Raw genomic sequence first — 27,894 nt, forward strand, 5'->3', positions numbered from 1 at the left:
TTGAGGAAAAAAAACCACTAAGCCAAACTCACTCTAGAATCCTCCAAACCAGAGGGCAGGTGCTCACATCCTCCTAGTCTTGTCTTGCCGAAAGTTAAACGTAGCCATGAACGTTACTAAAAAAAAGATTTAAGATTTTAAACTGCTACTTCAAATGATTTCCTGTATTGTAAAAGTTTTCATTCTCCCTCCCTTCTATGCTTGATGCCCCCTCTGATTATCTCCCAGTGTTGCCCTTCTCCTGTCATTCCTGTACGGCCTCCCTCTGAAGTTTCGCTGATACTGGTGGCCGTCATCTCTGCTTCTGCTGGGTGGCCCTTTCCAGGCCTCCTCGTTCCTTTGGAACTGGTATCCTCCCCTGCTGGAATAGCCCCACTCAAGTCGAGGCCTTCTGCCTCCTCCATAAGTCTGGTTGTAGAACTGCTTGGATCTGCCACTCCTCAGCATATCGGAGACTTCACTCTCATCTTCTGAGCTCTCCTCCCGAGCTCTCTGCACCCTGCTCTCTGCCTGCAGACTGCCCATGCCCCTGCAATCTCTGCCTTTGTCAGTCTTGTCCTTACGACTGCAAATGCTGTGTTTCAGTTCATTTTTAGGTGGCTCTGCTGCCAGGGGAGGAGTGTTGGGCACTGCTGTCTGCTTCTCAGTCCCCTGTGTTAGTGGAGAACGATTCTGCTGGCCAGCTGGTTTTTGCTTAGCAGAAGGACAAGTGTGCTCCAACTGAGGTGCCCTGGCTGAAGCTTCTTTTGGGGCACTGCATTCACTGCTTGCTCCAGCCACAGGGAAAGGCATGGTGTTCGAGCTGCTGCCAACCTTCGGAAGCTGCTCTGCACAGTTCACCACAGGAACTGGAGGGACACATTCTTTCGCCACATACATGTTCACCACAGCGTTGGCTGCTGCCTCTTTGTCCTCCGGTGACAGGACTACATTAGGTCTTGCTGCTGAATTGTCAATGAAGCCCTGAACTGGGTACCCATACCAAAAGTGAGGGAAGAAAGGAGGTGCTATTGGAACAGCTCCTAGAAAGTGGTTGTGTCCAAAGGGGGTCTGTGGGAACATATTTTTTCCTCTCAGGGACTCCTCATAGTTGGCATGAAGAGCTTGCACTGGATTCTCCGATTCCACACAGACCTGTCCTTGACTTTCCGACACCTGAGCTGTAGGTATCATCAGAGGCAGTGACGCAGCTCTGCTGTCAACCTGTGGGATCTGACCATTGGGTCTGGCCTCACTGGGAACAGGGAAGTGCCTGTTTGTCCGTGCAGTTTCACCGTCACTCTGAGCCGGAGCCTCCTGGAACCAAGCATTGTGTGGGTACATGGGAAGGGACATGTTCGGATACATCCTGCAAGCAGCTAAATAGGCCTGGTGCAGGGGGTACAAGTAGGAATGGGGTGCCCACATGGGACAGCTGTATGCCTGCAAGACAGGGATAAAAACAAGTGTTTGGTCTTTTGAATGTTCAGACAGATCTAACCACACAAGTCATTCACCATTTTGAAACAATTAGAGCAGGTAAAGGTTCATTTTGTTTACAGTCACTGCCCTTCATCCCACATATCTGGAACTCTTGGATGTTGTTACCCTTTTTTTGATCCCCCTCCAAATGCAGTTGCAATGGGCAACGGTTAGGACCACTAAGAAAACTTGGTGACAATTTGTATACAGTTCATTTAAAGACATGGTGCTGTGAAGTCAAGCTTTAGCAACCTGGAGGTTGTGTTGAACACAACATGCCACATAAAACTTGTTCTGGGCCATATAGAACACCATGAAGGCTGCTAGAGGCACAGAGCATTTAAGAAAACACTGGAGTGGATAGAGGGCAGAGCTCAAAACCTGGCATGGTCTTGTCTGATCCATTTGTAGAAGCTAACCCAACAGGAACTAGTGAGTTCAGTCTGAACAAGCAGCTGGAAGGGTGTGGGTAAGAGCATGGCATCATCTGGTACCACAGCGGTGCACAGAGTAACGCGGAAGTAGTTCCCAGCTCTCCCTTGGGTCACCAGCTGAGGAGCGCAACTACTTTGACCAGTAGATGGCGCTGAAGCACCAAAACGACAGACTCGATCCCAAATGATAGAAAGCACCAGCAGGGAGAGAGGGCTTAGGAAGCCAGCGCTGTTTAAACACACTGCACTGGCACTTGCTAATGACTTATGGATTTCTATTAAGCAGACACTTGCATTAGGCACACAGTTATCAAATCTAAATTTACTTTGTACACTGTGCCAAATGTTCCCCTTTCTATGCATGGACACTGAAGAAAATTACTAATGGCTAAAGTCATCTAGACTAAGCACCTTTTCCCAAGTAAATTGCCTGCCAGAAGGAGAAGAAATAAGGAGCATTTTAATGTGCAGAAGCTAGAGGAGAAACCAAGCAAACCAGTAGTCCTTATTGAGGAATGGTAAATGGTGCCTTTGTTGGGTGAGCCTCTTCCCCAACCACACACACAGCTGCTGTTGTAATACTTAAAAGATGAAAATGCTGCTGTCCTTATCCTGAGGACAGGTGTCTAAGTTACTCAGGAGAGCATCCACAGGGTGTGTACTGCAATGGCTGTGCCAGCAGCCAAACAGGGGCAGAGGCCTCTTCTCTTCCTGTTCCCTGCTTTCAAAAATGCACCTTCAAACTCTCATCAGTTACCTGGGGGTTTGTAAAGCACAATCTGCTGACTGTATAGCCACAGCTGGAAAGCCAGCTTTGTTATCACTGTTGAGGGAAAACTTATTTCTGCAGACTGGAAGTGCAATGGGAACCACTGCTGGGATCCCAGTTAACTGAAGACAAAAAAAAAAAATGTATTTCAAATTTAAAGAGGGACTTGAATGCAGCTGCAGCAACTAAACTTCAGCACTCTCAGTACTACCAAGGACAAGCACAATTTATGATAGAACAAGCCAACAAAAAAACTTATAAAAGTTTGAAGAGTTACCTTCACACCAAGATTGAAGAAAAATCTAAGAATGTTCTTATCTAGGGAGGAAAAAAAAAAATCCATGAAGATCTCAACTATTACATTTATCTGACAAAAAGAGAGAATTAAAATGTTAATTCCTGCATGAAGTTCCATTTCAGCAGAGGAGGAGTGATACTAAGGTGCTGTTCGATTTGGCTTGGGGTTGGTTGGTTGTTTCCTGTTCCCCCACAACTGAGGAGGGGGGAAAGGAGGGGGGAAAGGAGGGGGGAAAGGAGGGGGGAAAGGAGGGGGGAAAGGAGGGGGGAAAGGAGGGGGGAAAGGAGGGGGGAAAGGAGGGGGGAAAGGAGGGGGGAAAGGAGGGGGGAAAGGAGGGGGGAAAGGAGGGGGGAAAGGAGGGGGGAAAGGAGGGGGGAAAGGAGGGGGGAAAGGAGGGGGGAAAGGAGGGGGGAAAGGAGGGGGGAAAGGAGGGGGGAAAGGAGGGGGGAAAGGAGGGGGGAAAGGAGGGGGGAAAGGAGGGGGGAAAGGAGGGGGGAAAGGAGGGGGGAAAGGAGGGGGGAAAGGAGGGGGGAAAGGAGGGGGGAAAGGAGGGGGGAAAGGGACCTTCAAGATCATCGCGTCCAACCCACCAACCAATCCAACCCACCTAAACAACGGCACCAAGCACCTCAAAGAGCTCAGTAAACAAACAGCAAACATGCTATGTTCTTTAGGGGCATGTTCCATAGTAATAGGATGCCAAAACCTGTATTTTCCCAGGCTGTTAAAGAAATGCTGTGCAATTTCCAAGCTTCTGATTACAAGAATAAAACCTGTTACCGTACAAGGAAGGGATTCCAGCAAAGAAAATCCTTTACATTTACAAAACTTCAAGCTGAGAACCACAAAATGATCAGAACTGCAGGTGTAGCCACTGAGAAGAATGGCAATGTTAGCAGTACAGACTGAAGAGTTCCACTCTTCAGTATTCCCTCCCACACCTTAAATCACAGGATGACATCTAGATCTTTTGACACAGATTAACAACCACAGATTAACCAAGGAAGTGATCTTTATCTACAGGAAAAACAGAACAAACCCCAGACCTTCTTTTAGCTTCTCACCTTTAGGCAAGTCTTCCCCAGTATTGCACAGGGAGTAAGAGGGTGCAATGGCTCTTTCTCCCTTTTCACTAAGAGGGAATCCAGGGTATAGTGGATCCTGATAAGGATTCAGAGTCTGAGGCAAAGGCATTACAGGCTGGTTAACTGCTTGTAGTGACACAGGAACTCCAGCAACTGGAGCAGATGTTACCTGAGCCTGTGACACAATAGAGTCAGGTCCTGCTGCTGGGGCTGGCATCAGTGTAGAAGCAGGTATTTGAGCTGGAATACCTAGGTGGGGGGAAAATATATATAAATGTATCTCTCTCAGCTATAGACAATCAAAGAAAATGACAGTGGGAAAGCAAGTTCCAAAAGACAGGAGAAAAGGGGAACAAAAAAGGCACAGCACTCAGGAAGACATAGGAGGGAATTCTTGGGTCAGGATGTGACAAACAGCAGAGGTGGCTAAATGCTGAGAATAGCTTTCAGAAACAGTGGAACAAGTCAAGCTTTCCAGAAATGGTTACACCCTTCCTCTATTTCTGTTTCATATTTTGAATACTAGAAGGGATCTATCCAGGAAGGAGGGAAAAGAGGGAGGAAGGGGGAACAAACTTTTACGTGAATCTTTGCAGCTCTCACTCTCACTAGTCATTTACAGTCACCTCTGAACCTGAGCTCAGATTAACTGGGCAATGCCTCCTCTGTCACAGCTGTGGTCAAGCACGACAGGATTATCACTGTGTCATGGGAATATAGGATGCTGATTTGAAAGCTGCTTCTTCTACAGAACCTTAACAGTGCAATACTGAGTCTAAGTTAATTGCATCTACCAGAAGATACACACAGCACAGAAAAAACCATTATGCTGGCTTTGCAGTTCAGGCCCAGATGGATCTCATTAGTTCCAGACATGCTAGACCTGAGCTGAGTCCTTAGTGAATCAATAAGCCTATTACATGGGACACAGAGCACAAACACGTATCAAGCTTCACCATGCTGCCAGCATGTTCTAACTTCAGCAGACCCTCAGAACAACCCCTCTCAAAACATGCTATCCCACTGAGACAAAAAAGCAGCATTGAAAACAGATCTCTCTTCCACCCTTAGATAGGGAGTAAAGCAAATTGCACACACAGGCAACCAAAGATCTACCAGAGCTCTCATTAGCTTTCAGCAGTAAGAAACTATATTGCTGTTGCTTAATGCCTGTGGAATGTGAAGTTACATGAAACAATCTCCTGGAGGCATCTTCAACTCAGCAAGACAAAGTATATTTCAGGGTTAGGAGTTTCTGCAAACCTGCTGGTCCATAAGTTGCTGGCTCGCTTGGCCAAGCTGGCACAATGGCTGGTACAGAAGGCACTGCTGGAGGTAAATGCACCTCAGAGAAGACTGGTGAGGGTGTTGGAGTTACACTTGGTAAACACTCTGTCAAATTCTGTAAAAACAAGAAGTCACAGGAAATTATTCTAAATCACCATTGTTGGTGACCCCTAAAGAGTCTGACTTCTACCAAAAAAGGTTTGATGACTCAGCATAATCCAGCCTACCACCATCACCACAGCAACACACTAAGACATCAGGCTGTGTAGGTAAGAGATCTGAGACTCTCTGAAGGACTCTGCACTGAGCTCTAACCACCATGTAGCATAGACAGCCCTCATTGCTATAACCACCTCCACCTCCATTGAAGTATTTCCCACCCACACAAAAACCCTCCCTCACCAACACCTACCAGTAAGTTGGAGAAACCTGAAAAAAGGGGAAGAATAACCATACTTTTCACTTCAGGTCTTAGCAGAAAGGTTGAAATAACCCCTCTCAGAAGAAAAAGGATATGCTTTTACTTTGCTGTCACATTCTTTACACTGGACATCAGATTCCTAACTGTAAACTGGACATTTCTGCATTACCACCACAGCAATGACTAGGTAATTCAAAGCCAGCATTGCAATACATACGTGGCTGTGACGAAGCTCCCCTTTGTCTGAAGTCTCCTGACTGGAAAACTTTGAAATCAAACAAACATTTCTTACTTGCTCGGCAAGAACCGGAGGAGATTCTGTTTTTACTTGTTCCACAGGAGATGAAGCTTTTGGGTAACTCTCATCTTGACTACTCTTCTAAAGCAAAGTTAGAAACAGACACAGCTAGTCCAATAAGCAGCTGTACTTATCAAAGAGGCATTCAAAGATGTTCAACCACTCTACATACAAAGTGGGCTAAGCACCCAGTCACTATTGCACTAGTGTAACATTTTGCTCATGGAAAGGACAGCAAAGGTTAAAAGCCAACAAGAAGCCACAAATCTTCGCTGAACTTCAGAGATCGTGGTCTGTTAGCACAATAGCTATTAGTAAATATCCAATCTCCTGTGGTCCCATTATACTGACAGTACAGACTGTACTAAGCAATTACAAATCCAGATTCATGAGTGCTCTCAATAGCCCAGATCTGAGAACTCAGACTGCAGAGAGAGTATAAGTAGGGGTGACAGGGGCTGAGGAAAGCTGACAGCAACACAAGCTTCCAATCTTAGAAGTATTTTACTGAAAGCTGTAAAGCAGCAGCAGCAGCAATCACAGCTTTAAAGGCAGCTATTGCTCTGCTAATCATGTATCAGAGAAGCAAGAACATTAGAAAAAAAAAATTTTGGTCTTTTCTTTAAGATTACCTCAGATGAATTTGGCTCAAGCTTCTGACTTAAGTGGATCTGCCTGGAATTTGACTCTGTAACACCAAGACATAACCATTACACCACTGATGGCTATCACAACTTAAGCCAGTTAAAAGTTTGTCTTTCCAAAGTTAAACCTTCAAAACAAAGCCTACCTCAGCACATATTACTTCAGAAAACTTAAAATTCAATTTTTAATCAAAGCATCCTAGAACAAACAGTTGTTAGGGCAGTACCAGAGCAGCTACTTCAACCTGGGTTTTCAAAACTATGCAAGAGTTCTTTACTGATGTTGATTAAGCTCTCAGTGATGCCAGAGGGAAGCAGGAAATAAATGTAGCTGTCTCTTTGAACATGTGTAATTCATCCTGTAACACCTCCTAATGAAAAAGCAAAAAGTTTGCACTTTGCTTGAAGTGAAAAATGTTTTGATTTGCATTTCCATACTCAAGTGTTAAAATCACAGAAGCTTAAAGTCATGTCTGCTTTCGAGGGAGTAAAAGATCAGTTTAGAAGCTTTCAGCGGTACAAAAGATCCAGCAAGTTTTCAGACTGATGCAGGAAGTTTAATTTCTCAAGCACCAGCAAACTCCTGAGGGGGAGATGCTGTTGAGAAATGTAACCTGCATATAGTAAGACCTGTACAAGTTATTCACATTCTAGCATATGTCCCACTCTGGCCAGCACTGCTTGGCAATCAAATTCATACACTTCAATAGTAGCCACTAAATAGATATGTGCTTAGTGTATGCATCACCACAGGCAGACACCAATATCTGTTAAAACAATATTGATTATGAGAACTCCTGCCAATTCCTGGAGCACCAGTTGGAACCTCGAACCACTCAGAAGAACGTAGGGTTTATTCCCATTGCATTTGTAACCCAGTTTCAGAAGGGGCAACGCGATCCAGGGCGCCACAAAAGCCAGAGGAGGCTGCACATGCCATGCACTTCAGCAACATCTATCATGGCACCGAGTAAAGAGCTTTCTCTATGTGAACATTCCTTTTGGCACTGAAGATGAAACAAGTTCTCAAGGTTACGTTTTCAGATGTTTGGAGAATGAAACATAAGTAACATCAGTCCCTGTGAGACCACTCAAGAAGGCACTGCCTGCTGTAAGAGGGGCTGAAGTACAACATGCCTTCACTGTCATTGCACAGAGCAAAGAACAATGTCCAGGAGGAGGCTAAAGAGTTAGGATTTTATTTAGTCAGGGGGGGAAAAAAAAAAAGTGGAAGCAGGCAAGAACAAATTCAGGGTTTAGTTATGGCAAAGCTGGCAGGACACAAACACACAAAAATGAAACCACTGCCAGCTGCATTTAGCAGAGACAGGTCCTCACAGCTGTCCTCCTGACAGCTACAGCTTCCATTGATTACTACCACGTTCTACTTCCTCACAGAAGAGGAAATGCTTAAGAGTCAGTGAAGAGAAGCTAAAGAGTGTTCTACCAGATTGTGGGAGGGAGAAAAGCTAAAATATTTTGCCCATGTGACAGCTCTTTCTCCTGTAAACGGGGAGGGCATTCCAGCTCTTCTGTATGCCATTTTCTCCCCTCTTTCTGTGCCACCCTATGCTAACTCTCAAGCATGCCACACAACATTTTTTACCTGCTGTTCTCTCAGCTGACTTCAGTAAGCATCTTAATGCTGCTCCCACTGGCACTTTCTGCCACACTCACTAGAATTTCAACAGGATGTAATTTAGGGTCCCTCTGCTAAGTCTTTTTCTTTCTCTCATTACTATTGTCATTTACTACAAAAATCCCAGCCAGGAGCCTGCTCTCTCAGCCTCATTCACAAAGCAGGAAAATATGCACTTCCTTCCCAAACCACACCTTTGCTGCCTTAAGCCTGGCTTAGCTTGGCACTGTTACTTACAATTTTCCCCTCATTGCTTAACCAGATGCCCCATCCTGAACAATTTCTGAGGCTGGCAATAAAAGCAAGCAAACAAAATAAAGGCCTTAATCTAAACATTATTTTTTCTTACCTTTTTCCTTCTGCTCTTCCACCTCCGCTGTCCACTTGCTATTTCTTCTCTCATTATTTGAGAGCTTTTTCTGGTTTAAGTTATCCACAGTCTGTGTAGCAGCCTGACAGACTGACTGATTCTAAAAGAGTTTATAAAAACAGAAATAAGAATTTTTTTTAACAAGTCTGATGACCCTGCCATCATCTGATACTCGACTGCTACACACTCATGACATTGACCTCTGTGACAGGCAGGAAGGGCAGGGGGAGCAGCCTCCAGCAGTGTCAGATTCACCCTCTCTCCTTCATTGCTACATTTTACAAAGTGTCTTTTAAAGCATTCATGTTTACACCCCAAATAAAGCCTGCTTCACTCAGACAAGGCTCTCCTGTCTCTAGAACACACCTCTCTGGACAGCAGCTCTTTCCACTCCCTGGATGTACTGAGATTCCAATCCATTCTCTTGAAAAACTGCATCAATAGAAAAATCTCTCAAAATCCAAAGGCTACATTCTTCCCTTAGACACTGTTCAGTCCTTTGAAGCCAGCTCAGCTCCACACCAGGAAGAGAGCAGGTCTAACAAAGAATTTGCATCGCTTCTAACACCAGGCAAGTTCTCACACCAGTTAAGTTCTTAGGCTAAGAAAAGTCACTTCTAAATAAAACAGGCTGGTTGTGAACCAGATCAGAAGCAATCACCTAGCCACCTCTGATACCAAGTACAGCACCACAGTGACACTTCACTGAGCTATTTGTCAGCTAAGTTAAACTTCACAGCAAGTTCTGTCTTCACCTGTAGGTTTGATCCCAGCATACAAGATGACATTTGAGTAACTGGAAAGCCTTCCAAAGACAGCAGGAACATGAACCAAGAAGCTCATGGCTACAGAAGCTCACATCTACTGTATTTCCATGCACAAAGAGGAGTGTATGGTGGACATTAATTGGTCCCAGGGGAAACTACTATATGTCTTGTCTTGATAGATTGACATGTTTCCAGTACAAATTGAGTGTGAAGAAAATGTCCTTCACTTTTACATTGTATTGTAATGCAAGGGCAGCAAAACATCAGTTGCTAATTAAAAGTTCAAGGACGAGTGTGAAAAAGCACATTATGAATTACAGTGCCAAAAAGCTTACATTGGAAAGAGCAGGGAAAGCTTGCTCATCCCTCTGCTGGATCTCATAAAGTGAACGAGATTCTTCTATAGCTTGTTTCTCCCTGCGTTCCTCTGGGGACAGGCCAAAGTAGTTGCAGTCCCTGCTGCCAGGGTTCAGGTCCTCACTCCTCTCCCGCTCTGGTTTTCTGTAGAGGAAATTTAAGGCAGGGAAAGAAAGGATATTGTTGATGATTTACTCATCTCAATACAATTCTGAAAGACCTTAAGATACATAGTCATTATTAGATCATAGGTTAAAACCACATGCCCACATCAAGTGATCTAACCCATCTCTGTACCAGCTGAGGACAAACCAAACCCATCTGCTATCTGTGAACACGCAAGAGAAAGCTGAGGAAGACTTCTATAAATCCAACAAGAGAAAACACAAGCCAATTTCCAATGCCTGGCAAATCACTACACAAAGTTAACATCACTGTTTCAGCCTTCTGAATTACTCAGCTGAATACTTTAGGATACTCATGTACTTAGGTTAAAGGTGGAAGAAAAATGCCTTTAAAATGTTGCACGTGGCACCACAGCCCCATTTATTCCACAAGGAATTTTGATATAGAAGTGACAGAAGAGAGACAGAGACCATGAAGAGTTTGGGTTTGTAGCCAAGTACAGAACAGCCTTTTAGACAGGCTAGAAAACAAGCAGCAATTACGAGAACAGAAACTGTGCTGTAGCACACTGAATCCAGAAATCACTACCACCAAAAGCAGGCAGAACACTGTTCTCAGACTCCTTCAAGGGATCAGCCATAACATGAAGCAGGTCTCTATGGCAGGTTCTGTAGAAGCTAAGGGAGAATCTCAGTAACGCCCAAGAAGTGCTACGTGCAACATTACTTCACTCAACAACATCCACTTTCCAAGAAGAAAGTAGAGAATGGAGTATGGTGCTTCCAGGGGAGATGCTGCCATGCAGGACAATAAATGGCAGCTCATGATGGCAGCAATTTTGAATAAAGTGTAGAAATAAAATAAAATAAAAAATAATACATGTTCTTCTGTGCTTGACTGTGCTCTCAAGGACTTGAAACACTTCAGAAGATTCCAATGGCAACCTATTTCAAAAGAGCATGTTGGAAGCATCTGAAGCAGCCACCTGGGCTCCAAGAACTTGACTAGAGTTCAAGTTCAGGAAGATATTACTGGCATTTTTACCTTACAGTTTGGGAAGGATTCCTGCCTGGAGCTTTTTGCTCCGTTGAGGTCTGATGAGGTTGGGGTCCAGAACATGAGAACTGATGCTGCCTGGTTCCCACAGTATGCTGAAGTCGAGGAGGTAGTGCTGGCTGGGGTTTTATTGACTTGCTCTGATTCTTTGGCCCTCTGCAATCTGCATCTATGATGAAGACATGAAAACAGAGAGGGTTTTTTAACCCTTTATCAAGCTCTTTGAGGCAAACACCTGACAACAAAGATTCTGCCACACAAAGACAGGTACAGTCCTACCAGGCTGAGCATTCTGCCCCCAGGTTGGGAAAAACTTTTTCATCTTCTTCCCTGGCACAGTGTTCCAGCCCTCCATAGGAGAGGCCTGTGGAAGAGGTTTAAGGCTCTTCAGTGAGACAGCATGCCTACAAAACAGGGAATTATATCTTAATGATCAGACTGGAGCTTGCATGAATCAATACTATATCTTTACTGAGACTAAGGGATCTTTCCATTCTTGAGAATACTGCATTCCAAGTCCTTTGTTCTGTGTGATTACATTCCAGCAATGTGTATGACAAACATTTCCCATGTGTGGTTTTTTTTGGTAACAACTCTCTGATAAGTCAATGCAAACTTATCCAGTAAGGAAGGATCCACTGTTTGTGAAGTATTACAATGTCTGCAGGGCAGACAGAAAAGGAGAATGATCACAAAGTGATATACCCACAGAAACTTATCACAAACACTGCAATAGGTATCAGGATGAAAAAAAAAAACCAAAACATTTTATTGGTGGTTTGTAATCCAGAGCAACTAATTGTGTTTTTAATTGTGGGTGCTGTAGGATAGCAAGGCAACTGTTTACATTATGTAAAAGGACAGGATTCCAGGCTCTAATGGACAGTCCCAATGAGGTGAAATCTCAGTTTAGAAAGGAAACAAATCACAAGACCATCTTCAGATAACGGTATTCTTTGGTTTACAGAAAGACATCACCTGAGATTAATGAGTAGCTTTCTCCTTCCCTCATTTACAGAAGAGCTGCAGAACTTACAGCAGAGCTCAAGATGTCCCAAACCACCTTCTCCCCCCACAAAAAAAAACCCCACCAAACCACAAAACAGCCAAGCAACACAACACAAAAACCCCACAGCCCCCTGTTTCACTCTGCAAGTAATATTCAGGCCATTTAGCACTAAATGTCTGAACTAACTAATGCAGAACCCCTTTTTTTTTTTCCCCAGTTCAGTGATGTTTGTTTCTAACAATTCTGCGGTAGCACTGCTTGAAGTGGAAGAGCAGATACCCCTCAGGGACCGAAATGTACTCTGAACTGAAGCAATAATCCCATAACCAAGGTTCGGACTGCCACTCTTCCCAAAGAGATTAAGCACTTACTTTGCTCCAAGCTCTTCTACAAACACAACAACTGGCCCATTCTCTGAACAGACTTCTTGGATATGGGCGTTGTAAAATTTCCCATTATGGTCTAAGCGCACCTACGAGGAAAAGGAAGGAGGGAAAACAACAGTGCATTGATTTCAAAAGAAGACAGTGAGAGGACACGACTCTCAGCAATGTCAAAACCAGACCTTTGTCTGGGCAACCAAATAAAACCATCAGAGAATTTAGTACATGTATAAAAAGCTTTTGATCCATATGGCTTCTCCAAAAAGAAATTACACCACTATTCAAAACCAATCCCCAAACCAGAAAGCTTAACTTAATGAAAGATGGCTCTCAGAACCACACAACGAAGCTAAAAAGTAACCTTTTTCCAGCTTTAGCTCTTAGAATATGACCCACAGCTTTTCTTTGTTAAAACCCCATGTGGAGAAAAAAAAAAATCCATTACTAATCTTCAGTGAAATTTAGAATAGAATAAACCAGGTTGGAAGAGACCTTCAAGATCATTGTGCCCAACCTATCATCCAACACCACCTAATCAACTAAACCATGCAACCAAGCACCCTATCAATTCTCCTCCTAAACACCCCCAATGATGGTGACTCCACCACCTCGCCAGGCAGCCCATTCCAATGGGCAATCACTCTCTGTGTAGAATTTCTTCCTAACCTCCCTGGTTTGGCCACACCTCGAGTCCTGTGTCCAGTTCTGGGGCCCTCAGTTTTGGAAGGAGGTTGACTTGGTGGAACATGTCCAGAGAAGGGCAACAAAGTTGGTGAGGGGCTTGGAACACAGCCCTATGAGGAGAGGCTGAGGGAAGCTGGGGTTGCTTAGCCTGGAGAAGAGGAAGCTCAGGGGAGAACTTATTGCTGTCTACAACTACCTGAAGGGAGGTTGTAGACAAGCAGAGATTGGTCTCTTCTCCCAGGCAACCAGCACCAGAACAAGAGGACACAGTCTCAAGCTGCACCAGGGGAGGTTTAGGCTGGAGGTTAGTTTCATTAAGAACATAATCAACACCAATCACTTCTGAAGGTATTTCTTGGAAAGAAAAAAAAAAAGAACCAAAACAAAGTTGTTCAGATATGATGATGATCTCTGAGGTCTTTTCCAACCTTATTGATTCTATGATGGTGTCATTTGTCTGACTGACATTCCACAGCCTACAATTCTCCTGGTAAATATAAAATAGATTGCTGTATTTCATTACTTGTAAGTACTGGAGTTTAGAACAAAGCCAATTTGCAAACAGTAACCATTATCTCCAGAGCTGAACATACAGACATGGAGCTACCAGGTTGGTTTTGGTCTCTCCAGAGAACAGCCCTTCTGACAGAAAGCTCTAACATTTCATTCATCGCTCTGCATCTGTACACACAAACACTTCCTCGTGCAGCAGTGTGACAAAGCAATTGCAGCCCTCAGCAAAAGATGCCAAGGAGGTAATGATTGGTTTATCCAACAGATCTGCATTGCACTTCTGCACATCAGGGGAACAACCTGCTAGCTTACAGAATCACACAAACATTCATGTTGGAATAGACCCTCAGGATCACCAATTCCAACCAGTAACCCTACTCTGCAAGGCTCACCCCTAAAGCACATCCCCAAGCATCATATCTGAATGGCCTTTAAACACATCCAGGGTTGGTGACTCAACCACCTCCCTGGGCAGCCTGTTCCAATGCCTGACCACTCTTTCCCTGAAGAAGTTTTTCCTAATGTCCAGTGTAAACCTACCCAATCACAGCTCACCAGAAGCTTGGCCTGCACCAAGTACACAGCCCTAAATACTTCTCACACAGAGGCAAGCACCCTACAACATTGAGCACAGACTCACCAGGGAGGCAAGGCTGCACAAAAACTTACTTACACACTTAACACTGAGGATTACAGTCACCTTCTGAAATACACTCTTAAAAGTTAACCCAACTGGCTTTCTAATTGCATTGACCAGATGTTCTACTGCATGCCTTTTCTATATGTATGCCCCAAGTCATGAGCACCACCACCAATGCAACAATGAGCATATCTGCATTTGAAGATTGAATACTTAGAAGGCAGCCATTATATATCAGAACTGTTAACAAAAAAGAGACAAGTGGCACCTTGAGCAAAACAGTAATATCTCTGTGAACTCTCACTCTGTACTACTTACTTTACATTTATCTCCAACTGAGTATTGCATGCCAGCAGCAATAGAAAAATCTTGCTTTTGCTGATCTGTAAATACATTAGCAGCAACACATTGTTAGTTTCAGACATAATAAAAGGATTACTTTCTTAATGCAGGAAAAATGCACATCAGAAGTTCAGGCCCTAAATCTGCACATGGACCCACGTGAGGAAGACAACTGCTTAAACCCAAACTGTCATTTGCATCGCTGCTCTTCAAAAAGGCTTCATTTCATACATCAGCTTGTAAAGTTTGGAACTTTTAGTGAGTGAGTTACTTACCCAGCTTGGATTGGAGCCAGACATCATACTCAACATTTCTGTAAACTGATGGATTGAGTGATTTCAGAACTTTTTTAGGTAAGACCAACAAGGTAGGATTCCCGTTGCTCTTAAGGTGCTATATGAAACAGAACAAAGTGCTAAGTGTTCAATTATATAAAGATGCACACAGTCTTCCATTTTTTTTTTCCCAATTACACTGCTCAAGCTTTAAACTCAAACATAAAGAAGCTGAAAATACATACAGAGCTTGGAAAAAAGAATAATAGTATTAATAATTCAGTGGTGTTCTGGACCAGAAGAAAATTATGAACTAAAGAGCACTCAAAAGGACACTATCCACGTTTTGGCACTTCAAAAGCAAACACTACACTGCAAAGAAACCAGAACTCCTATTACAGGCTAGGAAAATTAAAGATTCTCTCCAGACACTGAAAAGTAGAGCAGAGTAGGAGTTACTAGAAATGAAATAAATCTTAACATGTAAATACCTTGTTGTCAGAAGGAGACTTCAATCCATTCATATCACTAACTGTAGCAGCTTTACTTCTGCAAAAGGACAAAAGGGAGTTGTGGTGACAGAATACTAATAAGGCCTGGAAATCAGGTAAGAAACATCTTGGAAGTGGATAAAAATACCGAAATTACCACTCCTTGCATTTTGTTTTCCCCACAATAAGCATACCACAAAGTACCTTAATCTCTAAAGAGATTAAGAGGCAGGGAAGGCAAAGGAAATAAAAAATTCCCCCTGTTATTTTTGCAACTACACAAGATAGCAAAAGCAGACATAAAAACCTCCCACAGCTCAAACCCAAAAACCACTGTTAATTGGAATCAGGCACTCTGCTCTTATTTTCTACACCTGACATCACTGGAAAAATTTCTTTCCATGGAGAAAAAAAAAAAACCAACTTATTTTTTCCCCCTACAGCAGCTGTAAGCAACTGTCAGCATTAACTTCTCCCCAAAATAAATGGAACTGCTACATTTAATAACAACACCACGAAAAAGTTCACACTTAGAAAATGCAAATGAGATTTTGGAAAGCTAGGTAATGAAATAAGCTGAAGCCAACTTTAAGACAGGCAAAAACAGTTTCAGACTTTATAAACACAAAGCCTTTGTAATTTGGGCTAACTAGGTGAAAAGTCACACAGGCTGGCTCTCGCGTCACAAGACATATGGTTTAAATCAAAAACATGGAGTCTGATGTCTCAGCTGAGTACATGATCTTCATTTACAAAGGTGCTGTGGAGGCTATCAGTATATGTTCTTATGAATCCCAAAGACCCAGACCAATGCTACTGCATATGAAGCCCAGGAAAGCTCCAAACCCAGAAAGGTTTCCACCCTCTGACATTTAACTACACTAATTGTTCCCTGAGGCAGACATATTCTGTCTTTTAATTGGAAATGTTCCCTAGGTTAGGTTTTTTGTTTGTTTGTTTGTTTTCCAAACAAGAAAGGAAGCTAATTCTTTTCCCAGAACTTGGGTTTGCTTTCTGTGGTGATATCCAAAACCTTCCTGACTGCTGTTTTCAGCTTGAGATAAAAATCTCAGCTCTTTGACATCTCAAAGAATTTCTTCCGCCACACTGCAGCAGAGCTCCCAGAAAGGGTTTTAATGATGTTCATTGGGAAGGGGGGATGTGGTGCACTAATGTAGCATCATTTCTATGGCTTGAATGGAATTTCACACAAGCCAGGGCTTTAAGAACAGTCCTAAACAGAAGAAAAACTGTCAGTATGTAAATGCAAATATGGCACTGGGAAAGACTTACTGTGCTAAAAGCTTCAGTAGGTCAAAATCTCAGAGCTAGCTGGAGCATCCAGAGCCAGCAAAAGGAACACAAACCCACAAACATCACTGTACAGTGATCAAGGAACAAAATAAAGCAAGCTGTAGCTGTATTTCTCCATCAGCTACATCTCAAGCAGGCATTTCAGCCCCCAGATGTGGAACCAACACAAGTTGGATTAGATTCCTGTAACTCTACTCAGCTGCAAGAGCGAGCCAATTCTCACGGAATTTACCGTGCCAGGCTGGCACACTGACAGCTCTCCCAGGGCATTCTGCTGTTTTGAACAGGAAGAGGGACATACTGCAATGGCAATACTCCATATGGAAAAAGACCCAAAGATAGACTGCAACAAAAACAGAGGAACCAGAGCCCTGTCCTTAGGTACAGTGAAGATTACACTTTTCATTCTTTCATAGCTCAAAACTTACATCTTTGTCTTTCTTTTCTTCATAGTTTGTGAAGTTTTTCAACCCTGTTAGATTCCACTAACACCACAAATTCAGAAAGCTTGTTTAGCATGTATTGCTCCCAGGCATCTTCCATCAGCTTTTAAATGCCATTTACCTGCAGTTGTCATCATCTGAATCTGAAGCAGATACTTCACTGCTGCCATTACTGTCATCTGTTGCACCAACAGCACTTAGTTCTGCTATGATTTTCTTCACATCTGTATCAAATACTTTCTCATAAAGCAACTCATACAGCAGAGCTGGGGAAGAGGAGGAGGACAAAGTGGAGGGGCAAAATAAATTACAAGGTAAATGAAATTTTGTGCCACCATTACAAGTGCACTTCAAATTACTGCAATCAAAGCAAGTAAACATTTTGATGTGTTAACTGATAAAGGGAAAACCAGCTGCAGCTACTATGGTTTCATGGGTGTGCATGAAACTACTAGAAATTTGGTCTCTTAACAGGGAAATCTATCCCTGTAACTCTGCACATAGGCAGAGATTTCATGAAGTGCTAGAATACTTGTAAGGGACTGTCACAGTGATCTATCAAACCTGATTAGGACCTTTGGGCATTTCTGCAATCTAGTAAAGGTGGCAGCAATCCACACACTCAGTTATCTTCTGCACATGCAGCCTCCTTAATTTCTGTGACAATTTACACATGCAAGGATAATTTCAACACAGGCAATTAGTTTAAGATAGCCTGAAATTAAAAAAAAAAAAAAAGTAAAACCAGAATGCTGACCAAAGACAATGCAAGACATTGTAAGTACACCAAGAGTTTACATTAGACCACCCAGATTCTAGGAGGCAGAAAAGCCTTCTCTTGGTACACTCTGATTTGAGGAGAACCAGGACATGAGTAGCACCTGATGCTCTTGCAAAAAGCAGAGTCATTGACAAATCAAATGGTAAACTGAGCTACTGAAAACTGACTACAAGATGGTTTTGTACACAGCTTTTTCCTGAAACCTGATGGTGATCATTTTAAGGTTTTTGGTAAAAATAAGTGCTTTTAACTGACCAACATAATACTTACACTGGCACAGAGCAGCCTTTTCTGAATACTCTATGGGATAAACAATATCATAGTGGTTTCCATTTGAGAAGCACAGCAATACCTATTAAAAAAACACACAGATATTTTAGGGTTTGCATCTCACTTGATTTTTCATATGAGCGCTACCTTTTTAAGTAGTTATGTACCAATGTCCCCTGTTACCTCTCAGTATCAACAGAATAATCAAAGTGTTCAGCAGATCAAAAAGGATGGAAGTCAAGAAGAATTTAAGGCAGGGGCAGCTATGTGAGTTAGAACTTGTAAATTGATTTTTGCAGAATTTTAGATTACCAGGAAAGATATACCACACCCCAAAGACATCTGCTTGAAAACAGGTGCTACAGGTGTTCATGGAGACCTTAACTACATACAGATGTGTAAAACTGAACTCTCAGAACGTTTCATTGTGCTGGATGGCAAGATTCACTTGCTTTTTACACAACAGTCTTAAGTCAGCCTTTCACAATAGCCACATTGCTTACCTTGTCAGAAAAGCCATTTTCAGTTACATGTGAAGGAGAAGCATTTGGTTCCCGGTATATTATGAAGTCTTTCCTGAGAAAAAAGTCATGGTTAAGAATACATTTCAAAATTAGTGATCAGTAAAAACTGGAACACTTCAGTGCAGGGAACACACATAAGCACAGAAAACACCAAGTGAAAAAGACCACCCCTCAAAGATTAGTGCAACACTTACTGGTCAAAAAGGGCTTACTTCTATGAAAAAAAATATCCTAGAACAAGATGTGCTGGCCCAGCGTGCACAGGAAAAACAAATTTCCAGACACTACTTTCTGGAGTTCACTCTAGAAAGATGATGTCTTCCCAGCCCTAGAGAAATTCATTAGGCTGCCATCTGGAACCCACCAGAACAGAGGAGGTTGGATTTATGACCAGAGACAAGAACACAGTGCTAAGTTCCCATGAAGTGAGCGATTGGCTCAGGGTAAATCTGGACTAGCAGACTGATCACAGGTGAGAGAGAGTCCTTTTGGGCACAGAGGCCAGCTAACAGAACAGCCCTGCTCTGAAACAATTCTTACCTCCCAAACCACGTTCAAGTGCTCAGACTGGTCCACAAAACATTTCTGCACCTAAATGGGGACCCGGCTACCACAGCATGCTACAAAGCATGCCAAAAGCCAGCCTGGCCATCAGCAAGCATTGCCTGAGGATCAGATACTGTAACCAAGTCTGCAGCACTTCTGAAAATCATGCCTGTAGTAGAAGGCTATCAATATTTGCTACCTGTTTTGCTGCTACAGTTACTCTCCTTCATGCCTTAACTTTAATTATCTTCTTTTGTCCATAACCCTCCCTTTGAATTTTGTTCAACAACCTGTTGCTTACTTCAGCTTCTTCCTGGTTGATGCAAGGAAGCTTTAGCAGGGTTGCAAAATTAAGTATATTCACAGGTGCAGGGTTTTAATTTTAAAAAACCCACTAAAAAAATAACAGTAACAACATTTCTACAATTCAGTAAAAGCAACTGAGAGGAAAGGAAGTAAGAAATAGGGAGAAAGGCAATGTTAACCAAAAGAATTAAGATAGGAAGCTTAACAAAACGCAAAGCTGTGCAGGCGAGATGCATAACATTACTGCAAACCCCTCTCCAAATCCCAGATTAAATGTCATTTCCAAAGCTTGCTTCTCTGTTTTTATTTAATACCTTGACAGCTTCAATTTTCAAAGCATATTTGTAATTTTCTGGAGAACTACAGTTCTCCAGAACACACAATTCCATCTTTGCTATTCCAACTGATCCATTAACAAAACAACGGAACTGATCTCAGCAGAACTACTTGAAGGTTTTTCTTACTTGTACATGAGAGAAAGGGCACTTATTTCTACTTGTCCAACCCATTCCTGCATTAAAAAAGGAAAAAAAAAAAAAAAAGAAATTAAATTCACACCAACACACAATTCTTATACTTCCTCATGTGTAGATCAAGAGATGCAAGAAATCATTGTCCAAAATGTGTCAACATTGAGTCTGGAGTTCACCTGAGACGCTTTGGTTGTATTAGTATGATGGTGTGACTGGCTAAGCATGAGAGGAGAGCAATGGATATTGTCTCTCTGGACTTAAGCAAAGCTTTTGACACTCTCCCATCACACCCTCATGGGGAACTTTAGGAAGTGTGGGTTAGATGAGTGGACAGGGAAATTGTTTGAGAACTGGCTGAAAAACACAGCTCAGAGGGTTGTGATCGGCATTGCAGTCTAGTTGGAGGCCTCATAGCTAATGGTGTTCTCCTAGGGTCAGTACTGGGTCTAATCTTGTTCAACATCTTCATCAGTGACCTGAATGAAGGGACAGATTGTACCCTCAGCAAACCTGCTGATGATACCAAACCAGAAGGAATGGCTGGCACACAGTCAGGCTGTGCTGCCATGCAGTGACATCTAGACAGGCTGGAGAGGAATAACCCCCTGCACCAGTGCAGGTGAGGAGCTGACCTGCCACAAAGGCCTGGGAGTACTGATGGACAAGTTCACCATGGGTGAGAAATATGCTCTTGTGACCAAGGAGGCCAATGGGAAGCTCAAAGATATCAAACTCAGTCATAAACATTTTGTGGGGTGGGGGGGGGAAGGGAAATCCAATTATCCATCAACTTCCACAAAGGTCCTGCTTCCTGTTATACATCATATTGCACATACCTGTGGATTTTCCAAACATTTTAAATACTCTTCAAATGGCCCCTCTATGAACTGCATTTAAAAACAAATAACAATAGTTATTTTTGTTAGCACAGCACATGGAATCCCCAGCCTCTAACCCACTGTACCGATGGGAATGTGCCACTGGAAATTTAAGACTATCCTGCCCTCTAAAAGATTGCAATCTAAGTATAAAGTGCCCTAGAAATGAGGGAGTAAGTGGTCAGAATTCTAGAAAATAACCTAAAACAACTTCTGAGGTATTACACAACCCAAATCAAAAACACCCAGAAAGAAATCCAGCAGCCAAAAGGGAAACCTGAAAGCAAAGATGCTGTCAAATAGGTGCTCATCCCTGGGGAGAGCATGTGTGGGCTTATTCATGTACCTTGTTAAAACAAACAGGCAGCAATGGACAACCAGAAATGGGAGCTACATTTCTGTAGCACTTTAGTGCCTAGTATAAAGAAATCATAAAGCACTTTTTCCTCTTCTCTGTAGCACTTCAAACACTGCCTCTACTTGCACTGCAAGGATGCAAACAGTTGGGCAGCACTATATAGGCCAGGTTAAGAAAGCAATCCTTCAGCTGCACTCAATATGCATGAAGAGGCCACATTCACATTTGTCAAGGTGAGAGAAAGATGCTGCATTTATTTTGACATATTTAAATTGTTTCAGCCATGCTGGCCAACAAAGAGGCTGTATTTAAAAAAAGTGGTAGACAACTGCCATGAGTAGTTAAAATAAAGATCCACAGAGGCCCAAGCAAGGAAGCAATTCCCCATTATGAACTTAAGCTATAAGCTGGGTGGTCTGTTTTTTAACCCCTGTGAGTGAAGAAAGTAGCAAGAAATAACTAACTGAAGCACTGAGATTAAAAGTCCTACTTTAGCCATTTTACAATAGAATAGACCAGGTTGGAAGAGACCTTCAAGACCATCATGTCCAACCTATCATCCAACACTATCTAATCAACTAAACCATGGCACCAAGCACCCCATCAAGTCTCCTCCTAAACACCTCCAATGATGGGGACTCCACCACCTCCCCAGGCAGCACATTCCAATGGGCAATCACTCTATGAAGAATTTCTTCCTAACATCCAGCCTAAACACCTGTCTGAAGTGTTGCTCATGAGAAAGATCAAAAATCCACCCAAAATTTCTGATTCAGACAGAAGCTATCAGGTATGAAGATAAAACATGGATCAGTAAAACAGTATTATAAAACAAGTTGGTTTGTATGCCAAAATTAAATGGCCCAAAGATAGGACACAGAAAGCTGTCATAGGAAAGTGAAGAGTTAAAAAAAGAGACTGAACATGACAGCAACAAAAGACAACACTTCAAGAAAGGATGAGGATGAAAATGAAGATGATGGTTACACACAGTCACCTGAAACTTTGGTTACAACAGTACCAATAGAATGACAGAGAGAAATCCAGTCATAAATGGTTACAATAGAGAGAAGACAAACTTCAAGGAGTACAGCCAGAACACATCAGTAAAGCATAACTACTCAGAGTCAATAGCAGAAATAAGAGACTAGGGAAAGGGGCATTTGCTGTTTGTGTTGTTTTGGGGTGTTTTTAAGAGAGGTATGCTAATGCTATATTCCAGATGGAAAACACAAAAGTATAGTAAGAGGTATGGGGAGCAAAGGAGATCAGCAGAGCTGAAACAAGGTACCCAAGGGAATAGGAACAGGAAATGAGGAGAGATATGAAACACCTCCACCTTGCACATGAAACACCTATTCTGAAAAATGACAAGAACTTTTCCAAAAATACTTTTCAGAAGGACAGCAAAGATGGATAGTTGAGAGCTCCTATCACTAGGATCAATGGCCCCTTCCCTGGAGGTGTTCCAGGCCAGGTTGGACGAGGCCTTAAGCAACCTGGTCTAGTGGAAGGTGTCCCTATCCATGGCAGAGGGCTTGGAACTAGATGATCTTTAAGGTCCCTTCCAAAGTAAACCATTCTATGAATAAAGTCTGAGGGGAAAAATGAGACTGGGAGTTCAGAGAGGGAAAAAGATAGTAAAACTTGCTAGGGCTGACAAAGCAGTTACCTAGCTGAGATCCCGGACCTAGAGAGGTGAAACACCACTCCCTTAGAGTCAAGGAGGGTTGTATTTCCAAAAACACAGAATGCCACAAGAAAACAGAAGTATAAAAGCAGATACTGATGTGAGTAAGGTAACTCTAGAAAGAAAGGGATTAGAGAGGCAGCAGGGAAAAAAAATGTAATAAAGAAGGGAAAGAGATCTCAACTGGGGAGTCTTCAGATGGACTGGAAACAAACAGTCCTGGAAGATGGAAACAGTCAACTGAGAGCTGCATTTTCCCTGAGAGATTCACTGTATTTTATGTCATTCATTCCTGACAACTCCCCCATTAAAAGCATAGGGCACTCTGTATAAAGTTATAGCCAACACACACACACCTTTATTTCTTGCTATCCTTCTCATCTCTATGCCTTTTTATTTTGGGTCTGAGTGAATTTAGAACAGAAGAAGAGAGAGCTGAGTAATAATCTTCTACTAATAAATGCTTACACATACTCCCATTGCAGCTATCCTGGAAATCAGTTAAAGGGTACATACACTAAAGCACCTGCAACACAAACAGGAGCACCATTATTTATGACTGTTCTTTTATAACCCAAAAAAAAAAATTGTCTAGTGTTAACACTGATGACATTGACCAAATATAGATCAATATCTAAGTATTTCACAGTTGATGGAGAACTTTGCTACAGATATTTAGGAAAACAAGGAAAGTGGCAATCCATAATAAATTGCAGTCCCTGAAATAGATTTCAGTAGTCTCCATCAAAGCCCTTATACACTGTAAAAGCAATTCAAAAGCACAGTATGAACATTTTATGACCTTCATTAAAATAGGCATTATAGTGAAATAAAACCCAGATTTCAGTAGCTCTACTACAGACTATTAAAGCTGAAGAAAGTTTGGGGTTGTTTTTTTTTAGTAAGCATTAAAAACTCAACTCACCCCACATCCTGACCTGCATCAAGAAGAATGTGGCCAGCACAAGCAGGGAAGTCATTGTGCCCCTGTATTCAGCACTGGTTAGGCCACACTTTGAGTACTGTGTCTAGTTCTGGGCCCTTCAATTTAAGAAGGGCATTGAGACTCTTGAACATGTCCAGAGAAGGGCAACAAGGCTGGGGAGAGGCCTCAAGCACAATCCCTACGAAGAGCTGAGGGAGCTGGACTTGCTTAGCCTGGAGAAGAGGAGGCTCAGGGGAGACCTTATTGCTCTCTACAACTACCTGAAGGGTGGTTGTGGCCAGGAGGGGGTTGGTCTCCTCTCCCAGGCAACCAGCACCAGAACAAGAGGACACAGTCTCAAGCTGCACCAGGGGAAGTTTAGGGTTGAGGTGAGGAGAAAGTTCTCTACAGAGAGAGTTGTCAGCCATTGGAATGGGCTGCCCAGGGAGGTGGAGTCACCGTCCCTGGAGTTGTTCAAGAGGGGACTGGACGTGGCACTTGGTGCCATGGTTTAATAGTCATGAGGTCTGTGGTGACAGGTTGGACTTGATGATCTTTGAGGTCTCTTCCAATCTTGTTGATTCTGTGATCCCTCCAGTTCAAGCAATATACATGTTTTTCTCCGGGCTTACGAAAATGAACGTACAGGTGTGATAAGCAGGGTCACAAACAGCAAGATATACCTTGGGAAGGTGAAAGGAATGAAGTAACATTTGTTTAAATGCTCACAAAGAGAACAGAAATACTTACTGCTTCAAACTTCTCCCTATTTTTCCGAAGGTAGTCTACACAAGCCATCCTAACATCAATATGCCGAGACTGAGAGTGTAACACCTGCAAAGGAAGAAAGACAGTGACACTGCTCTTTGGAGTTTTGATGACAGTCACAAATCATGCCCATACGAGCTTGGAAATACTCTGGTTTTATTACTAAGTATATTTAAAGTGCATATTCATTGAGTAACAACACACTTATGCAGGTGGAATCTCAACTGCTTAATGAAAAAATTAAGTAACCAGAGAATTCACAGATTGACTAAATTCAAACATTCAGTGTTATGAGGATTTGCTGAATGAAGTGAGTAGCATTTGTTGTCTGTCTCTAACCAACTCCTTTGCAAAGGACTGCAGTTAACTGAAGACATAAGGCGCGGATGAGGAAATCAACTACTAACAAGAGTGAATCATCCAAAGGAACTCCAACCAAACCTAAGGGAGTGCAGGTTCACTTTTTCTTGACTTCACAAGGTGTAGGTCTGTTGCCCAAATACCAATTTGGAAGCCAGGAATTCATATGACACCTGCATTCTCCCTCCTGTTCAAATCCCTACTGGAAAAATATTACTTTCATCACCAGTTCAGAACTACCTCTAATGTAACTGCAGCCTAACTATAATGTAGGGAAGTTCCAATCAGTTTAAGTTGCAGCCTCTCTTACTATCCTCACAACACTGCCCTCAGTTTAAAACACTTCCAAATTCAGCTCACTTTGGTTTTTGTGCATGACAAGTACAGAGATTAGGCCAAATTTGTGGATAAATATCTAGTAAGCCTGAGGTAAAGACCCTCCTTTTTATAAAGTAAGAATCAGATGTTAAACTTGTAATTAACACCTTGAAAAAAAGTTCTATATACACTGTAGTGTTGGAGAAAGCTATATATAGTTCCTAAGAACATCTGAATATCAATGTATACTCATTGTTTATTCCCTTGAAATAAAAGCCCCTCACTTCAGATCAAGAGTGTTTGCTTGCCTGAGCTTCTAGAGGGGATAAAGTGCCTTTTTTTAAATAAAAGGGAAGAAGAGTGAAGGGTATATAATCAGCAGAGGAATCTGGGCTCCCACAATCAGCAGCACCAGAGCTCCCACTGCTGTTTGTTTGTACTTAAGACAAGATGACGCTGTCACTTTTTTTTCCCTTAGCAGTAACACCGAAATGGGGGAGGGGAACTCAACAGGAAGAACTGAAATAAATTACTCACTTTCTCTCATTTTAGAGTGAGCTCATTAACGGAACTAAGAACAACGCTTTTCAGCTCTTCCCACTACATTCCGTTTCCTGAAGAGCCTCATACAAAGCAGTTGTACCCAAATGTTCAAATCTTACACGGAAAAAAAAAAAGGCTGAGGAGGCGGCAGTGGAAGGTCAAAGCAGGTAACAATTTCTTGACGACATAAGGCTGCACACACGGAACTTGTCTTACACGCAAGATCACTTTGTTTCCTCCCCCACCTCGGCACAGAACTGTGTAGCCTTAACCTATACTTGTCTGCATTTTAACATTAATTATCACCCACTAATGAGAGCCACTTCCCATGCTTTCATGCGAAGTGGCTTTATGTAAGCAGTTACCTGCTCGGCCACGGCCCTGAAAAGGCAAGAGCCATCCTTGGCGACTCTCTTTCTGTACAAGCCCTGAGATCGCAGGTAGCAGTCCATGGAGGTGTCCCCAGGGCCGTCCATGCCCTGCTGGCTCTGCTCGTCGCCGGCGGGTCTGCACGCCGCCTCCATGTTTACCGCCTCACGCTGTGGAGAGCCGCTGCACCCCTCTTAGCCCCACATGGCACCGCAAACCTTCCAAGCAGCTCCAGGGCCGGGTAAAGGAAACAACAGCAGGTGCGGGGTCAGCGCTGCCCCGCAGCACGCCAGGGACACGCAGCAGCACAAGGGAAAGCAGCCGGTCTCACGTTATCAACTTGCATGTGGGAATCCCGCAGAGAAAGTGCAAAGTTTTTACTCCGCAGCCCGGACTGCCAGCTCCGTAACACCCGGCGCTTCTACGCTTCTCCAGAGGGCCTGGTGGCAGCTCCTAGACACGGCCCCGGCGAGGTCCCGGTGCCGCTTCTCCCTCGGGGCGGCGGTTCCTGGCGGCTCCCGCAGCTCGGCCTGGCAGGCGGAAAACAAAAGAGAAAGGACATGTGCTGCTACCGCCGGGGAGGGGAGCGAGGGAGGGAGGGAAAGAAGCGGCGTAACCTGGCGCTTGTTTTCACTTTCAGCCCGGGCGCTTCTGGGAGCGGTAGTCCCGGAGGAGGCAGCGGCGGGAGCCGGACACAGCGCTCGGGGCCGCAGCCACCCTCGGGGCCGGAGGTGACACCCCCGCTTGCGGGGTGGTCGGAGCGCTGCACCCCGACAAGGCTCATCCCCTCCCCTAATAGCTGGTTAGTTTATAACTGCCGCCAGGATATCTGACACACAATCCACAGACACCGAGGGGCTATGGCAGGGGGGCTCACCAACAGACTATTTTTAGAGTATTTTGTAAATCCATCCATTTTCAGAAAAGATGAAAATAAAACTAGGTTAATAAAAAGAAGGCTTGATTAAAAACAGACCAAAAAACCCCCATAGCCACTCAATACTTGTTATATACCAGTTTTTCCATATACCACCCTTTGTAAGAAGCAGCACAAAAAAATTCATTACAATTGCACAATTAAATTCTGCTTGGCATTATAAAAGGGCTTTAGAAGATTTTGGCACACAAAATGTGAAAAGAGAAGCTTTCCAAACATGTAAGGCATTTTTTCACTGTGGCTGTGTGACTTACCTAGAAGGAGAGCTACAAAGCTCTAAGTAGCACTAGTAGTAAATAAAACACTGGCAGTTACTTTTTCACTTAGAATGTAGATGCAAGAAAAGAAGACAAGGAATGAAAACTCTGGTTTTTACTTTCAGCCAACAGTGATGAGGCACAGGAGGGCTGTGCCTTGAGCAGAGATCTGTATGTAACAATAATTGATGGAGTAAGTTACAAGCCAAGTTGCTCTAGCAGCTTTGTACAAGCAGTATCAACCTCCCTTCTAACAGAAACCCAGGTTTGCCAGGAAAGGAGTTGCCCTAGCAGAAACAAAACCAAATTTACAGAGAACTCATGGACAAGAAGAATAGAAACTGAAAGTAAAGTCCTAACAGCATCTGAACCTTCAAGACCCCAGGACCTGCATGGGGATGTTTGAGACAAGGAGCACAAGGTAAAAGTACTAGCAAGGGGCTGGAGGAAAAGCTCAGACTTCTCACCAGAAGATGGGAATGGTC

General features: G+C 43.1%; 1 protein-coding gene across 2 annotated transcripts; it reads right to left on the reverse strand.

The window, feature by feature from the left end:
* OTUD4 (OTU deubiquitinase 4) lies at positions 1–26,775 on the reverse strand. 2 transcript variants are annotated; one of them, XM_054172535.1, is made up of 21 exons: positions 26,212–26,775; positions 24,608–24,691; positions 20,843–20,893; positions 19,998–20,044; positions 18,661–18,733; positions 18,158–18,239; positions 17,228–17,372; positions 15,350–15,407; positions 14,859–14,976; positions 14,560–14,624; positions 12,393–12,493; positions 11,292–11,416; positions 11,001–11,181; positions 9,809–9,974; positions 8,686–8,806; positions 6,686–6,741; positions 5,973–6,134; positions 5,311–5,449; positions 4,027–4,296; positions 2,942–2,982; positions 1–1,422 (listed from the first exon to the last, which is right to left on the reverse strand). In XM_054172535.1, the coding sequence occupies exons 1-21, from the start codon at positions 26,368–26,370 to the stop codon at positions 196–198; spliced, it is 3,471 nt and encodes a 1,156-aa protein (XP_054028510.1). In that variant the 5' UTR covers positions 26,371–26,775; the 3' UTR covers positions 1–195. The 2 variants fall into 2 exon arrangements, with proteins under 2 accessions (XP_054028510.1, XP_009895043.2); XM_009896741.2 differs by having other exon boundaries at positions 6,048–6,134; positions 26,212–26,773.
* Between the last annotated feature and the right edge of the window lie 1,119 nt (positions 26,776–27,894).

The sequence above is a fragment of the Dryobates pubescens genome, chromosome 24, assembly GCF_014839835.1.
Source record: "Dryobates pubescens isolate bDryPub1 chromosome 24, bDryPub1.pri, whole genome shotgun sequence".
Classification (NCBI taxonomy): domain Eukaryota; kingdom Metazoa; phylum Chordata; class Aves; order Piciformes; family Picidae; genus Dryobates; species Dryobates pubescens.

Excerpts from the sequence above, each read along its gene's own strand:
- OTUD4 (XM_054172535.1), bottom strand. The coding sequence starts at position 26,370 with ATGGAGGCGGCGTGCAGACCCGCCGGCGACGAGCAGAGCCAGCAGGGC. Across the intron at positions 11,182-11,291 it reads GGGGCAGAATGCTCAGCCTG|ATGCAGATTGCAGAGGGCCA; the intron begins GTAGGACTGTAC and ends TCTTCATCATAG. Across the intron at positions 6,742-8,685 it reads GGAAGAGCAGAAGGAAAAAG|AGTCAAATTCCAGGCAGATC; the intron begins GTAAGAAAAAAT and ends TTGGTGTTACAG.